Source organism: Eurypyga helias, unplaced genomic scaffold (assembly GCF_000690775.1).
Source record: "Eurypyga helias isolate BGI_N326 unplaced genomic scaffold, ASM69077v1 scaffold38932, whole genome shotgun sequence".
Lineage (NCBI taxonomy): Eukaryota > Metazoa > Chordata > Aves > Eurypygiformes > Eurypygidae > Eurypyga > Eurypyga helias.
Window position 1 is genome coordinate 20,743 of NW_010236025.1, and position 17,308 is coordinate 38,050.

The 17,308-nt window shown below is 47.7% G+C and overlaps 1 protein-coding gene across 1 annotated transcript in view; it reads left to right on the forward strand.

Moving 5' to 3' along the window:
- The window catches only part of BCOR (BCL6 corepressor), a gene marked incomplete at its 5' end in the record, with an annotated part of 34,557 nt that extends 20,735 nt beyond the window's left edge, over positions 1–13,822 (forward strand). The window contains 5 exons of the mRNA XM_010146949.1: positions 2,854–3,020; positions 10,081–10,226; positions 11,396–11,473; positions 11,685–11,835; positions 12,695–13,822. Coding sequence (XP_010145251.1) covers positions 2,854–3,020; positions 10,081–10,226; positions 11,396–11,473; positions 11,685–11,835; positions 12,695–12,989 — 837 coding nt within the window. The remainder of the gene's footprint in view (positions 1–2,853; positions 3,021–10,080; positions 10,227–11,395; positions 11,474–11,684; positions 11,836–12,694) is intronic.
- Between the last annotated feature and the right edge of the window lie 3,486 nt (positions 13,823–17,308).

Genomic DNA, 17,308 nt, shown 5'->3' on the forward strand with positions numbered 1-17,308 from the left:
GGTATGGGCGCTCTCGGATCCATTCTGTTTTCCCCATTTGAAACAAATGACTTGAGATAATAGTAGTCTTAAAACTGTAATTTACTGTTTGTGAAGGGGGAATTATAGGGAGTGTAAAGTCTTTTTGGGAAAAAAATTACAAAAGGCTTGCATAATGAATTTGGTGGGAGAGGAAATGCTGTCTTTGTGCCGCTTGTTGCTTTTTGGTGTGCGTCTGGACTTGGAAAGTTCTCTGGTGAATTTGGGATTAAATCCAGCCTGTGAAATTAGAGGAATGTGCGGTGTGTGACAGGGCTGAGGGAAAGATGGCATTTGTTTCCAGGAGGTGAAACGCTTGTGAAGACAGGGCTTATCCAGGCAGGAGGAGAGGGTTTGCCCTGGGATGCCTCACACGAGGGGCTGGCCCTGGGTCCCCAATGGCACCACTGCAGGAGCTCCTGAGCATCGTCCTGCCCTTGCACAGCTCCCTTGGGGCTTCCACACCCTGCCAGGGGACCAGCGTCACTTCTGGGGGTTGGCACGGTGCTGCCGGGAAGCGTTATGGCTCAGGTTATAATGCCTGGCCCGAGGGCCATGTTTCATGGTTGTGTAGAATGGAATAGTGCTTCTTGTTGGGCTCATGCTTGCCCAGGGCATGGGGGATGTGCAGGGGGATGCCGACCCCTTTCCTTGGAAAGGGGTCAGGAGCTGCTGTAGAGCACGAGTAGGAGAGGCTAAAGCGAAGGGCACCTCATTGTAGTAGGCGAGGGTGGAGGGTGCAGGTCTCCGTGCACCTTTTAACGTTGCTGTCTGCAGTTTGGGTGACAAACTGCAGGCAGCAGAAGCGGCAGTGGCACATACCTCGGCTGGTGATGTGCTAGCTCGACTCTTTGGATTAACTGCGAGTGATTTTTCAGATTGCTGGTTTAAATAGAGCACCTGAACAGACGTCAAATTGCCCCGTGGCACTTTCACAGCCTTTCCTTAATGCTGGCGAGAGATGCTTATGAAACCAAAAAGTGTGTTTGTGGCACCACATGTTCCCGTATTCGGCAGCGATAGCTAATTTTTTTGTAAATTGAATAAATCATGTTAAAAAAAGTTAATGAGGCATTTAATTAATTAACAATGTAGAGTTTTATGGTCTTTATGGTTACATTTTGTGGTTAATGACATTCTTCTTATAGCCTCTTAACACAGAATTACCTGGCAAAATTAGCCTTTTCGTCCAGTAGTAGGTATTCCGCCCTAAGATGAGCCTTTCCTTTTTACAAAAATAGATGAAAGGTGTTCCTGTATTTTCAGTTGCAAAATCTATTTTAAATGGTAACTGCATGCTAAAAACGGAGCTGAACACGGCAGCCGCTTATGCTACATATATCCATCTGCTAATTTGCCTGGCGGGGTGGTCTGGTTTCGAAGGAAAATTCATACCTCTGGGGTATAATTTCACACAGCCCTTTCTTACGGGCTTGAGCGATTGCAGGGTAAAGAGCATCCGTTCTGGGACGAATTTTGGCCTTTGGGCTGATGAGCAGGAACATGAAGAACCCCTGTTCGTTGAGAGGTGGGACTGTGGGGATCCCAGGTTAAAACCGGTGGGTGCACCAGCTGTGGGTGGTGGACCGCTCCGTTCGGGGTGAGGGTGATGCTCTGGTGCCTGGGACGGGCAAGCTCATTAGCTCCCGGCTTTAGCCTGGTGAGCGAGGGCCTGCTAAAAGAGCAGCTTCATGCTGTATCCTGGAAACCAGCTCTCAGGTCAGGTATACCCAGAGCACAAATTATTGTGGGCTTTCCGGTAGATTTTGAAATGGGAAGAATAAACGCGTCGCACCCGGCGGTTGTTTTATTCTCTTGCTTTGGCAAAGCAAACACTCTCCCCCTCCACGCCGTACACCGCTTCGCGAGGATGTCGCTCAGCCTTCTAGAGGAGCGAATGCAAAATTAATGGCTTGCCACTAATCTGGGAATGCGGGAGCTATTTTATACATGCAGCATCACTTAGAAATGTGGGGTCTGGTGTTTTGTTTTGGTTTTTTTTTTTTCCTTTGGCATCTGAGACAAATCGAGGCAGACTCGCACCATCCTAAATTTTTGGTTGAGTGATGGAGCAGTCATTGTTTCAAGGCTGCACGACAGCGTAGAGCTGAGTCTGGCCTAGGCTTTCGACCGTGGTGTATTTGACTGCAAGATGAATTGTGTTAAATTCACATGGCTTCCCGCAGCGCCGGGCTCGTTATTGGAACCTGCCGCTTGGCTTTAGTTTTGCATGCAGAAAACCAGGGTGGGTGAAAATGGGATTTCCCCAATCTTGATAGAGCTGGGCTGGTTTTTTTGTTGTTTGTTTGTTTGCCGATAGCAAACCATCCTTTGTGTGTCTTAAATGTGTTTTGTTTCGGGTCACGGGCTTTTTCTTTTTAAAATCAAACTGACGTCGGCGATGCTGCTGTTGTGCTTGCAGAATTTTCTGCTAAAAAATGCAGATGTAAGAGTAAAAACCTTGCTGCTGGCTTAACGCTGGAAGTTTTGAGAAGTGGAAAGCTGTGAGTTTCTGCTGGCAAAATTTGCACATTCCCCCTCTGCGATGGTTCCTGACGAAGGTCCCTGCGGGGCGCGGAGCTCTCGGTGCTGCTTCGCACAAGCTAGTCTGCTCTGGGGAAGTCGTGGTCTCTGCTGTGTCTCCTGAAGAAGCAGGACTTCCAACGGCTTCCCCATTTCTTTTGCTTTTGACTGACCTGTCTCAAAGAGGGTGACTTAGGCATATTGTAAGGGGTTTGTGTTTTACCCTTCGCCCTCCCCTTTTCATTCAAGAAATCTGTGCATCTCCGCAGCAAGAAAAAACTGAATGTGTCTTGTTTTTCCTCTGATTTCCAGGAAGTGGTTCTATATTGTTTGGAAAACAAGGTGTGTGACGTGAATCATCGTGACAACGCGGGTTACTGTGCCCTGCACGAGGCCTGTGCCAAGGGCTGGCTGAGCATCGTGCGGCATCTCCTCGAGTACGGGGCTGACGTCAACTGCAGCGCTCAGGATGGAACCAGGTTAGCAGCACCCCCGGCCCAGCGTTCAGGTGGTCACCGCCACCATCCCCCGGCAGCAGTTTCTTCCGTGACGGTGGTGGGAGGAAGCAGCCGTTCCCTCTCTACTCCTTTTATCCTCCCCTTGTCCCCCTTCCCATCCTGCACGAAGCCCCCGGAGCGGGTGATGCGCGGTGGCCTCCCTGTCGCCGGTCCTTGGGCAGGGAGCGCGCAGGAGTCGTCGACCTCCGCTCTCCCGGTTCATGGAGCGGTGGGGGCACGCTTCTGCCGTGACTCCAGTTCAGCCTGCTTTTCTTCTCTGGGAATTTTAATACGTTTGTTTTGTTGTTGAAGGAGTTTGTGAAATTCCCAGCTGCAGGGCAGGAAGGAGTGATACTTGAGCTGCAGCCCCGCTCCTGTGGCTCCGGCTCCTTTGAGCCGTGCAGAAAGAGCGGGCTTTGCCTTGTTAGCAGGGTTACTTGTAAGAGCTCTTCAAGCTTGCGCGGCCAACGGGTGTGCGAGTCCTCTATGTGCTGTATAAAAATGTTGTTTTGCTCAACCGTATCTGCTCATTTGATAATTTTGCCTTTTTTTTTTTCCCTAAATGCCGAATTAGGCTTTTTTTTCTTCCCTTCGCAGAATAGTAGGGGTGTACTTAGCTCCCGTGCTCACAGACTAGATAGTGAGCTGCTTTTTTTTTTTTTTTTTGAGATAGAAATGCTGCTCTGCAACTTTTTTAAGCCTCTTGTGCGTCTCCTAAAGTACCTCTTTGACTACCTCTGCGGGGCTGACCTTGGGTTAACTTTTTCCTCAGAATACACAGCACATTATCCAGTCTATGCATTTTGGGGATGGCTGGCTTTGTATTCTGCAAAGCTCCTGCAGCTTGTTATCTTAAATGGTTTATCGCATTCACTATCACCATCCAAATAGCCAGGGAGGTAAAATTAGCATAACCAAGAGTCTGCCTCTTTTGTTTTTAAGCTCTTTATTTATTAACTTGGGAAGGGAGGAGTCAGGAAAACAAAAGTCCCCAGAGGGCTGCTTTAGGATGGTCCATTAGAAGTTCATGATGGTCGGTTGTTACCGGCCCATCACAGCCGAAAGGAAACATGCCTGGAGAAATTCTGGCTTGATTGTCAGACTCCTTCTCCATCTCCCACTTCTTTGTAAGAATTCTCAGGTCTTTAGGTTGAGGAACAGCCCCGCATTTTCTGCTGTCTCCAGCTTTGTGGTGACCTGTGATAAGGGGGTGAGTTGTTACAAAAAGAAACCTAGATTATTTTTGTCCCACCAGAATAACCATATAGAAGATTAACCCCAGGAAGTTTCTGACCAGTCTTAATCACCCGCCAGTTCAGAGTCCCACTTTGATTTCAGTTCACAGATGGAGCAGTTTTTCAAGAAAGAAACTTGGCTTGCACACCCTGAAAAGTTGTTTTGGGGAAGATGCATTTTAGAAATGAACATTCTAACGATCTGATCATAGATGGTAATGTCAGAACTCACCCTGTGGTCCCTTTGTTTTCTGACAGCAGGCTTTTTTTTTTTTTTTTAAAGCTGCCCAACAGACAGTGTGAATCTGAAACATATCTAATATACAGATGAAAGATGGTCTAGCTGCCCTGAACTGAGCAGGACAGAGAGCAGAAGCTTCTGTAAGGAACATGTGATCATCACTCTCCCCTGCCTTTTGGTAGGGCCAGATTTCTCTGTCTCTGTAGAGTAAATCATGACATTCATAACACAAATCCCACCTCTCTCTTGAACCCTCAGTAGGTTTTTCCCCTTTAGCTTTTAGGAGGAAAGAAGTGTCAGTTTTCCTCAACTGTGTTGCTTTTTAAATTCAAATTCCTGAACATGTCCACCCCTTGGAAAAACATTAAAAATCTTAAAACCAAAACACCCCAAACAAACCCACCATCAAAGACTGACCCCCCCTCCCCTGCTTTTATGACTACAATGAATGTGCCTTATTGCTCCCTCCAACACCTCACAAGCCCACGAGCCAAAGGTATTTTTGGTCGTGCTGGAAGCTCTCGAGTCTCCAGACAGTAACAGTGGCTGTTGTTTAGTTCTGTTCAGCCAACTGATGTAAATCCTTAAAGAGGTGTCACTGCATATGCTGTGAGGTAACTGCATGCGCTGTGCTGGTTTAAATGGAAAGAGGGCAGATTTAGATTGGGTATCAGGAAGAAATTCTTCCCGGAGAGGGTGGTGAGGCACTGGAACAGGTTGCCCAGAGAAGCTGTGGATGCCCCATCCCTGGCTGTCTTCAAGGCCAGGCTGGATGAGGCTTTGAGCAACCTGGTCTAGTGGAAGGTGTCCCTGCCCATGGCAGGGGGGTTGGAACTAGATGGTCTTTAAGGTCCCTTCCAACCCAAACCATTCTATGATTCTACGATTTGATGAAAAGTTGTGACCACTTGGCTTTGATCTGAACGGGTAGGATGTAGGAAAGATTTGAAAAGGCCGTGCATTTCTCCTTTCAGTCCTGCCTGAAGGGCTGCAGGTGCTCCCATCAGTGTGTGCTTTTGCATGTGTGCATTTGAGTTTCGAGAGCGAAGCAAAGACCTGAGCCTCTTGCTTTGGTGCTGCCTTTTATGTTCCTACGCAGCCAGTCTGACGTGAGCCCAGTAGATAAGGTTGGCTTTCCGCCTCTGGTTTCTGATGCTATCAGAAATCTCCGTGAAGCCAAAACCAAGCGAGGTGGCAGATGGTAGCGACAGGGCAAGGCGTTTGGGGGCTGTAGGTGTGGTGCGAGTCCTTTCCTTTACCCCCAGCTTAGTGCTGGGGCTCTTGCCTCCACACCTACTGCTCCCTGTCCCTCTGTCCTCCCTGTTCCCAGGGCACTGTGCCAGGCTAAATCCAGCGGGTTTCTGTGGTTTTTCCCTTAAACCCTGTGCTGATCGTGGCTCTCCAAATGCAGCAGTGCCTGCAGAGCCTGAATACACAGCCGCTCTGCTGCTGAATTAGTAGCTAATCAAAGATTATTGTAGAGCGGGTGAGATCTTTAAGACCTGTCTCAGAGGCGCCACAGTCACTAAGGGCTCTTAATCGTCTTACCTATAAATAATAATAGGCCGTGCTTAAGAGGTGAGCGCTTTCCTTCCCTGACAGGACCTTGTAAGCACAGTAGTTCAACAAGCGCCATAGGAGGAGGCCTGTGCCTGACATGAGCAAGGATGCTTGCCAGTGGATTTGGCCTCATCTCCTTGTTCTTCTCCCCTTACCTGCACAGCATGCCCTAGCTGAACTGTCACTGTTTTAAAAACAAAGCCACATGCCAAAAATACAGGCATCTCCCCGCCTGTTAGCGCGGCCTCTCCATGGCTTCAGAGTCCGCTCGCTAGATTCGCTCTCTGCAGCCAGTTTTGCTTTATCCTTCTCGCTGGAGGCTGGTGAGCTCAGCCTTTTTTTATTTTTTCCCGGGGAGGACCATGCCAAGATGGCTCTACTCCTGCATCCTTTCAGCTGGTCTTGGCAAGGGTATACCCTCTGGCAGCTAATTGCGTTAAAGGAGAGGCAGCCGGCGTAGCTGCCCTCCCGCAACTCATGTCTTGCCTTTTCCGTGGGGCAGCGTTGCATAATAGAGTAGATGGAAATGCAAACGAAACGCCAAGATAGGGGTATGGCTCAGCGAGTTACAAGACCTCTTATTGCAGCGAGGAAAAATTCTGATGGTGCCTGAAAGGCTGAGAGCAAACCCCGACTGGTCTAAATAGTTTATAATTTTGGTGGTGGAATGATAAACCCCCAGTGAAATGTTTTCCTAACTCTAGTAGCGGTAAAAATAGTAGGAAGAATTCGACAGTACACCAGAGAGGGTTGAAATGTGTGTCTCCTGTAGGATATTGCAGCTCTCGAATGTCCCCGGATCCTTCTGGGGCCTTTCAAAGGGTTTGTTTTGGAAACGAGCTGCACTACCGTTAACTGTACCATTAGGGATAGAGAGCATTTATTTCCGTGATGCTCAGAGCGGAAAAGATTATATGGGCAGAGTGGCCCAGGAGAGGACTCCCAGGGATCCTTCTTTCACATCTGAAAAAGTTGCCGACTCCAGTAGTTACTTTTGCATCCTACAAAGAGCATGGTTAAACTCTGCGAGACTGAAAAATACTCTTTCCTCTGCCGGTTGTGGTGGGAGAAGCACACATGAGTAGCTGTGCCTTTGCATGGTCCTGCTGGTGAGCTTGCCAAGAAGCTGTGCTAGCCAGTAAAGCAGTCTGTCAGCGCTCTGTTACTGCCTTTTTCCCCCTGCCGTATCTATGGGGAATCTCTTTTTTTCCACCCCCACCTCTGCACCGGTGTTTTCTTTCCTCCTTTCGCTTCCTTCTATTTATTATTCTTCCTCCTTCCGCGTGGCTTTACCGCGCCTTTCCTTCCTCTTCCCTCTGTAAAGTCTGCTCTCGTGCCCAGACCAGCCTCCCTGTGCTCCAGGCAGGTGACAAAGAGGGGTCTGCCTGCCTGCCCCACTGCCTCTGCCCATCTGCACTACTGTGCAGTAGCAGGGGCGAGGGGGTCCCATCCTGGGGTTACAGCTCTTGTGCTGCCATTCTTCCTTCCTGAGGGATGCCCAGGTGCCCTTTAATAAACTCGGCCGGGTGTTATTAAATCGATTGAAACACTGGGCGGTGATTTAGATGCTGTTTTTAATAAGTTGAGGGATCATCTTGAATTCATTACTACTTCAAAAGCCACTTAGGTAAGTCAGTTAAAAAAAAAAAAAGCCACCAAATGAGAAAACCCACAAACCAATAAACCCACACCACCACTCTCCATGCTACCCCTCCCCCAAGCTGGAAAATCCTAAATCTAAAATAAATTGGAAAACGGTTCAAAATTAAAGACTCCAGTAAAGTGAGAGAGTGGGGGAGAAAAAGCGTCCCCAGTATTTGGCGGCAGCCGTAACTCTCATCTGTTCCTGGTGCCCGTTGCCAGACTTTCAGCCAGGGATGCTTCGTGCCCAGTGGGGGACAGGAGGGTTTGCAGCAAGGCTGACCTTTCCCGCTGTGGATGCTTAGGATGTCGTGACCCGACAGCTCAGGCCTCAGATGCTTGCTGACAGCCAGAAACACCCGATACTTCATCAGCCTCCGTGTCAGCACCCCTGTTATTTGTTACCTCCTGTGTTGTATCGCCTGGGATGTTTAGCACCGGCCAGGTCCTGGATGCGCTGACACAAGGCTGTGGCAGTCCCTGTATGGAAGCACCGAGTCTGTGGGTGGAGGTGGGAGGGTGAGGCTTGTGGAGCATCCCAGGAATGTTGGCTTCTCCAGCACCATCAGGTAGTTTCAGTGTTACGTTAGAGACCTCCCTGAGAAATCGAGAAAGGGATATTGTGACCTTACGCAGGTGACCCTTACGGGCCTCTCTGGTCTTCAGAATCGGAAGTGGCTTCCCAAAGAGCGGCATGTCGAGCTGTGAAGGTGTGCCCGTGTTGTGCTCGCTGGTGCCGGGGGTCTGAGGGGTGGCACGAGCTGGGTTGAGGAGTGTGCAGGAGGCAGGCAGTGCAGGATAAGACTTCTCTCCATAGGGAAGGGGCCGCAGCCTCTCCAAGTGCAGCTCTGCATGTCAATATAGTGTGCATATGCCAAAACCAAAACCGCATGCAGCTTTCCAGCGAGATGAAGGCCAGCAGGAGTGCTTCACATGGGCAAATGTTAATCACCCTAGTCCACAGCCTACTGGAAAATCTAGTTGGAGTAAACAGTCCAGGAGCATACTGCTTTTTGAGCTGGATCAGAGTTCCCCTCCGACCAGCACTGCTACGTACTAAGTGGGAAAACGGTGGTGTGCCTTCCTCTTCTGCCCGTTTCACTCTGTCCCGAGGTCCCATAGATGCCAGCCCATACCAAAGCGGTGGTGACACAGAGGGGACATTGCTGCATGTGGCAGAAGGAGTGGTGGGATGCGTCGTCTTTGCAGGAGGGAGTTTCAGCCCTGGTTGTTAGCCCAGGGTTGCTTGGCAGATTGGTCGATGGAGCTGAGGGGTTTGCTTGTCTGTGCTTCCAGATGACTTCTCCTTGTAATGTCATTCTGAAAGCTCTCCAGGAAGGCAGTGCGTGATTCTAGTTCAGAACCCTTCCTTACTTCTCTTGCCTTTTAATATACCTGTTTGAGAGCTTGCAAGCCTTCTTGGGGGGCAGCGGTGCTGACAGCCTGAAGGAGGAGGAGCGTAGAGTCAAGTTGAACTGCCCCGATCGCTGGCCATTGCATTTGATTCCCCTTTCAGTTCCCTGCTCATCGCCCTCCAAGGAAAAGATGGGGTTTTAACACATCTTCATTAGCCTGAAGGGCAATATGTTATACTTCCAGACAACTCCCCGTTAACGTATAATCAATTTTAAAGGCAAAAGTTAATGCGATTTATAATTAGCGATAAGGAATTCTAAACCTGGAATTACAGGCATGTGTATTAATGAATGATCCTTCTGCAGGCTCACAAAATCCGTGTCTGAGCTTGTATAGATTGCTCATGCCGCATAAAATGCTTTAACTTCTGGGTGGACTAAACTTAAAATAAGATGTTTTTCTGTTCTCTGAGTAGAAGTGTTGAATTGTGCTGCAAATACATTTGCAAGTACTATTTAAGGAGGATATAGCGCAGAAGTTTAGTTCCTAGCAAATTTTCCTATGTTATTTCTGTGTACATAATTTAGGAGCTTTGGGTAAGTGATTTCCGTGCTTGCCCAGAGGCGGGCTGGATGAGCCCTCACTCCGCCGGATGCTGTTAAATTGGCAGAGATTTGGAACGGTAGAGTGACTTGCAGCGAAATGATGTTTGTGAGGCTTCATGCAAACTCCTGCTTTCTGTTACAGCGGTGTAATTGTTTTACTGTCCCTCGAAATCGGTACGGCAGCGAATAGAGGTAACAGAAATACCTGCCCCGAGCAGTCTGACTGTGAAAAGACAAGAGGGAAGGGAATGATGCGCGAGTAAAGCTGACAATGAGAAGATTGGCAGCTGTATTAATAGTGTTATTTTCTATAAATAACTTTGATCTGAAGTTTCTTGTCAAACAGATTTGCATAATAGTATTGAGTCAAAATGTAACACGGTGATCTTTTTTTATTTCCCTAGACCGATCCATGACGCGGTCGAAAACGATTACTTGGAAATTGTCCGCCTGTTACTGTCTTACGGTGCTGATCCAACTCTTGCGACCTACTCGGGGAGGACCATCGTGAAAATGACCCACAGTGAGCTCATGGAGACCTTCCTCACAGGTGTGTGGACATATTGCTTGGGGCTCTGGTGAACAGGGGGACATGTTCTGGGCTCTCCAAAGTCCCTGCCGCCCAGTGAGGATGGCTCCAAGCTGTGAAGCGTTGGCGTAGGCTGCAGTAGGTCCCTCTCTGCCTGCAAAAACCCAGCAGCTGCAGGTGGGAAGCATAGCCATGGGGGCTCCTTCTAATGGAAACTCTTCTTAAGTCATAAGGATTGTGCCACTATCAGATTTGGTAGGTAGGAGGTCAGCGGGCTGTTTCAGTGCCTCCGCTTTTCTGCTTGAAATAAGAAACTGGCCAAATCTAATAGCTCTTTTGTTAAAGACGGTCATATATTCCCGTGGTCTTGCTTTTTATCCTTCTAGTATTCGTCTTTCTGCAAGTTCTTTCTCATTTTATATCTGAAATGCTGTAAAACTATGCTAAGGGCTCTTGTCCTTAAACATGCCCATGTTCTAACATGGGGTTAGATTTTTCTCCTGTTAGTTTTGGCTGGACACTCGCATAGCCTAATAACTTCACCTCTGAAAATGTTTGCAGTGTTCACAGTCCATGAGTTTACGTACTCACCCACTTACCCATTTAAATGGTGCAGTGTAGAAAGTGCATATGGGTATCGGGACTCCAGTATCTTGAACTTCTCAGTGTCTTGAATCCCAGTATCTTTTCATCAACTCAGCTAGTGGATCTCCCAGATTACCTTTGTAGAAAAATAATCACATCTTCTAAACTTATCTGTGGGGAAAAACTTTTTTCATCAGTTTCTTTGGGGCCACTGTTTCACCTCCAAGTTGGTGTCCAGAATAACTATGCAGGGTAAAAAATGCGGTACTTCCTATCTTCCACACAAATAAAATGCTGTTCTCAGTTTCTGAAGCTTATTGGATCCATTCCTGTTAAGACTGCGGGTGATTCTTTAATGTGGTGGGTCATAATGTGATGTGACGGGAGAAGGGATGCAGGAGAAAAGTGAATTCCAGGAATATTTGCAAGAATGGTGCGTGTATATGCTGTTCCTCGTAGCATGTGCATCAGGAACATGGTGTGGGTTTTATTTGATGGAAGGTGTGGAGCGTGCATAGTCAGACTCTGTATGACACACGGTCTGCTAAACTTGCCAGCTTTTTGTTCTCATCAGTATGTTGTTGTTGTTGTTTTTTCCTCTCCAGAGTATTTAACTGACCTGCAAGGTCGAAGTGTTGATGACCCTGGTTTGTACTGGGATTTCTATGGCAGCTCTGTGTGCGGTGAGCAAATGTTACCCTTTTATTTCTTTGTATGCGGAGACTTTCAAAACATGCGGCACGTAGGGGGTGGGGGTTGTTTTGTTTTTATGGCAGAGGAAGCTAGGAAGGAAGCGCACTGATTTTATTTACAGATCACGTTATTGGAAGAAAAAGCAAGACCTGCAACTGTCTCTTCCATGCTGACTTGGCACCTTTCTTCAATTTTGTTTAGATCCAAAAGATGAATCTGGATTTGACATCTTGGCAAATCCTCCTGGCCCAGGTGATGAAGATGAAGATGGCTTTAGCGATGTGTTTGAATTCGAATTTTCGGATGAGCCTCCCTTGCCGTGTTACAACATTCAAGTGTGTCTCTCTCAGGGGTAAGAACAAACGCTGGGTTTGGGGTAAAAATAGCTGAGGCGATCTGCCTGGAATAGCAGGAGTTTGCGTCTGTGGGGAAGCGCGTCTGCATTTAACTAATGTGAACGAGAGAGCAATACCGTAGAAAGAAGCTAACAGGAGGTGAGAGGGGGAAAGGCTGACTTGTTGGGACCGTGTTTTGAGTGTCATAGTCTCAGGCTGAACGACTGATGTTTGAACACAAATGCCTTCCCTCGTCCCAGGCAGGCACCTGAATAGAACATCCCAAAATACAAATTTGGATGTCATGTTTGTAAGGTGCTCTTAATTTTATTTAGCCGGCTTTTCTGTTTTGCTGAGTGGGCACACTTTCGTGAATGACGAAATGACACCGTTACTGCTGTTACAAACTCTGCAGCAAAACTAGTTTAAATTCAAAAATTGTGTTTTTAATCTGAGACACCCCTTTCCCCCCCCCCGCTGACTTGTATTTAATAACGGCATCTTCTGGCAGTCAGAGGTGCTGAAATTTCTCATTACAACTCTAGGCTGTCTCCTAACTTGCTGCATGGGGGTTGGGCTCAGCCAGGCCCAACTGTGTGAGTGGCTGCCGGGATGGCGGCTGACCCATGCCTGCGCTCACGAGCCCTGGGATGATAGGCTCCGGTGCCCCTGCATGCCTGGTTGCCCTCCTTCCCCAAAGCTGGGGGCTGTGAATGAATACGTCCACGCCGGCGTTACATTCGACCCCGTGGGCAATGACCTTGATTTCAGGGGGGTGGTTTGTGCGGGAGGGTTTGTCACACAGCGATACGGTGAGGAGCCAAGCCCGTGGCCGAATGTTGGTTATTGGAGCCTGTCTCTCCTTCGCTTCCACAGACCACGGAACTGGCTTTTGCTCTCGGACGTGGTGAAGAGGCTAAAAATGTCATCTCGCATCTTCCGCTGCAACTTCCCCAATCTGGAAGTTGTCACCATCACGGAGGCAGAGTTTTACAAACAGACTTCCCTCAGCCAGTTGTTCTCTTGCGCTACGGACCTTGAAGCTTTTAACCCAGAGAGCAAAGAGCTGTTGGACTTGGTAGAGTTCACAAGCGAACTCAAGACTTTGCTCGGCTCCTCGCTTCACTGGTTGCATCCGCACGAGGACCCTCCCTTCGACATCCTCTGGTGAACCATCAGGCCATTTAATGTACAGTGCTCTATACAGTTACTTCTTTATGTATATGTGTTCAAATGCAATTGTTTCTGTAAAGAAAGGACACTATTAAATATGAAAATATCTTTCCTTTATATAAGAGATCTGAATTCCAGTTGGATGGATTTTGGAAGAATTTTTTTTAACTTCAATCAGTTTTTACAAAATTGTTATATAATGTTTCTTTAAATGCACACAGGCTTTGGGATAAGTTTGTTATTACTCGGAACACATTTGGTTTTTTTTTTTAAAGAACACACCCACACATTGACTTTGTTTCATACAAAGCACTGATTACACAGGACATACTTTTTCTAGGTGATGTGATCAAAGTCGTGTGGCTTGTTTGGGAGATAGAATTCGGTAAGGCACTTGGTGATATTATTTTTGTTTTTTTGTTTACAGAATTACCTGCTTTGGCCAGGTAAGCACTATTGAATATAATTCAATAGTTTGTAATATAAATTAAACCATATCCATACGCATCAAGTAATTGTAAGAACTTTTATATCCTAATTTAAAAGCTGTGAAATTTAGTTTTCACACATCAAACCGGATTGTTTATATATGTTTAAACATTTTATGCTCTTTATTTAAAGAAGACTTTGAACTATTTTTTCTGTACCTTGTAAAATATTGAAAAACTAACATATGTTGAAGTTGCTTGAAACTGTACATAAACTAAATTTTCTGAATTGTGTGTTTATGTTTGAGATCTGTGTTTTAACTTTGTAAGTAAATCTCCTGCCTTTGTATTTATATTTTACAAAAATTTTCTTAAAGGCAATAAAACTGTTGAGAAATGAAGAGGCTAAAGTGACTCCCATTAATTCCGTGCCTGGTTGTGAAACGAGCTCTGGCTCATTAATGTTCATGAATGGAGGCTCTGCGTGCAGTTCCCGAAGCGGAGCAGAGCTGGCAGAGGTGCCGGTGCGCAGCTGATGAAATCTGAGGTAGAATCTGAATCGGCTTTCTAAGCTCAAGGTGACAGGAAAACATCGGGAGGGCACTTTTTGAGGGACAGAGGTTTAAAAGCAGCATTTGCAGTACGTTCTGCATTGCCTTTTACTTCAGAGATTGTGAATAGGTTCAATTATTTTTCCTCCTTTGTCATCATTTTAAGTTGAATTGACTGAATTCTCCTTTCAGTGCAGAGGAAAATAGTACCAGGGTGAATGCTTTTGTTTTAATGTGGAGCATTAAGGGACGGTGAATGGGATGTCACTTCTAAAGAGGCTGGGCACCCAGGGCTTGGGCAGACCCTCTGTTAAGGGTCTGGGTCTGCCTTTCTCTTGTGTGAAGAAGTTCCCACTGTGAAACCCAATAGCTTGAATTTTGCTTTAGGGCTGCTTTTTAACAGTAGTATGCCCTATGATAGCCAAATGCTTCACCTGAGACATTTAAATCATGCTGCTCTTCTGGTGAGAGCCAGGACACCCACCAAAAGGGTCTTGAGCAGAGCACCTGGTCCATCTGAGAAAAACATCTGGGGAAAGGTTTCTCCATCTGGAGCAGTGGAGCTCTGAGGTTTCGATTAATGTCCCGCGTATTGCAGTTTAAATGTTTGTGCTTGGGGGAGCTTAAGGAACGGTGTGAATTACCCTCTTCCTGAAGGTAAGGGAGGATGAGTCCTCATTCCTGAAGAGCCCCAGAGGAAAGATGCAGGGCTGATGCCTCTCGTGGTTTGTTGCCATCGACTCTTGCCAAATGTTTGTGCTGCGTGGCTTAGTGGGGCTACTTCTGGGGCTGAGGTGGTTTTGTAGCTGAGCCAAGAGGTGAGAGAGGGGTCCGACAGCCATCTGCTGTCTCCCCACGGTGTGGGGAATTTTTAGTCCTAATGCAGCCACCAACATCTTTCTCCAGACTTCGGATAAGTATGATGATGCTCTCTCCTGTACAGCTTGATGCACGCCGTGGGTTTCCTTTTAAGCCAGCCTCCAGTTTTGCAAGAAACTGAAACACAGACATCCCTACTCTTCAGTGCCGTCTGCTTTTACCTCCCGAGTTTCCCAGGAAGCGGAGGTGGGACAGAAAAACTCAGGCAAAAGAGAATGTTAAAAGCGATTGTTACAGACACCTTTATCTGATCAGCTGCATAATGCTTGAGTGGTTTGAGCTGAGCATAAATCAGCTTCCTACCACTTCCAGGGGTGCGTGGCAGACACCGCACTTCTCGCCATGCCCCGTAGGCAAGCAGAAAATTGACACAGCTTCCTCTTTTGGCCAGCTTCTCCTCAAATGATCTTGAGCACGTGTTCCCCAAACCTCTCTGCTTAGTCAGCTTTCCAGTATCTCCACTGAGTACAGTTGGGCCTTCTCCGTGCTGGCGCTCGCGCCTGTGCTCAAATACAGTAACAGCCTCATGCTGTTGTAATGGAAGCCTGTGCCTGCCCCGGGGCCTGTCTGTGCCCTAAAAACAGGGCCATGGCGAGGAACACCTGATCGCAGTGCTGTGCCTTGATCTAATGCAACCATTTTATCTTCTAGGATGTACTTTTTTAAAGTTTCTTTGCTGTGCGAGTGTGCTTGAGAGAACACGGAGGGTTCAGTGAAAGAGCAGGGCAGCATCCTGTGCTGCTGGGTGTGCGAGGCTGGCTTGGCTAACCCCATTCTGGGTGGTTTGGGAGAGACTGTCATGTGAGAGACTGCCTGCCACGTGTAGTTTTGCAGTAGACAAACCCAGGGGAGAGGTACCTTGGGGAGAGGAGAGATGGCAGCATGCCAGCAGGGAGTGAACTCGGTGACAGTGAGTGTAGGCAGGAGAATTGAAACACTGGCAGCCTTGCCAGCACCGGGACTGGCTGAATCCTGCACGGTGCAGAGCTGGGGACTGAGCTGGCTCCAACCAGCAAGGCAGGGCAGAGCCAGGAGAGGGCTGGTGTCCAGTGTTTCAGCTTCTGGACTCACGTTGCTCACTTTAAAGCACTTCCTTGCGCATTCTCTGTGTGCCAAAGAGACTTCCTTCACACCGCTGGCAGTGCTCCAGGTTAATAAAAAATAAGGAAACAGAAATGCAGCCTTTGGGGATGGTAAAACCTTGCCGATCCTGTGTCCTGCCTTCTGCAAGGTGAAAGTGCAGTGTTGATGATGTTGGGGCCCAAGCCAAGGTGTTCTCTTGAGCTTCCCCTGCTTATCACTTGGTTTTCACTGGCTGGGAGATTGTCCTGTCCTGTGGAGGTGTTGGAGGACCAACTGGTTTGACAGGGGAAAAAAAAAACCCATCTCCAGCTGGCAGCTGGAGCAGGCAGGTGAGCCTCAGGGAAAGGAGTTTCCTATGTCAAACTTTCACTTGGTGCTGGCTGGGAAATCCCAGGAAATACCCAGCTCCAGTCTGGCTGCCTGGCAGGGGGGGAAGCCAAGCCACGAGCAGCGCTGGGAGGTTTCCCCTGAGAAAACCATCGCTGCTGAGGACCACAAAATATTAACTCCTTCGCCTTCTTGCCTTACCCAAAGGGACTGGGTCCTGCATAGTGGGGTCAGCCCTGGGAGTTTCCCATTTGGGTTATTTCTCCCTCTGGACACTCTCCTCATTTCTGCTTTGCTGTTGTGTCTGCCTTTTGCTCCGGTGGCGTAGCTGGAGGCTCATGCTGAGGACACTGATATGGTGAGAGGCAAACAAGGGCCAGAGGTGTTCGGTCCTTGTTTGTGCTTGGTGTTGGTGCTCTTCAGGGAGCAATCCGCTAAAGGGACCGCCCAGATTCCTTCTGGGAGCCTGACCTAACTCCTAGTTGGCAGGATCACAGGATCAGAATGGAAATTGTCTTAAAAACTCTTCACAGGGGCCAAGCTCACTCCATGAATCAAGACTTTGAAGCTGACTCCTCCCTTCGTTTCTGTGCAAAATAACAAAACTATAGATGAGACCCATCGCTTGTGCATTAATATGAACAAGGTGTCAGGGAGTGGTAAATGCAGGCAGCTGCCATTCCCAGGCTCTGTGGGGCTGCTGGTAAACATTCAGCATCATTTCTTTGGTTCATACAGGAAAAAGGCACACATTGCTACTTTAAACTTGCACAGATGCAAGCTAACTGAAAAAATACTATCATATCTGTTTAAAATTGTTTGCAGAATGTCATATTTTCATTTCAGTATGGGTCCAGTGTTGGTAGGAGAAGGCTTGGCGCCACTACACAAGACAGAACAGTTGAATGCCACAGTCGTGAAGACATACATATTGGGTCTTTCCGCAATGGGCTTATTCTCCATTGCATTTCTGATAGGAGGAGGGGCAGGGAAAGAAAGTATCTGGAGTCCTACAAGTGCACAGTCCCAAGCATAAGTACAGGCAGGGC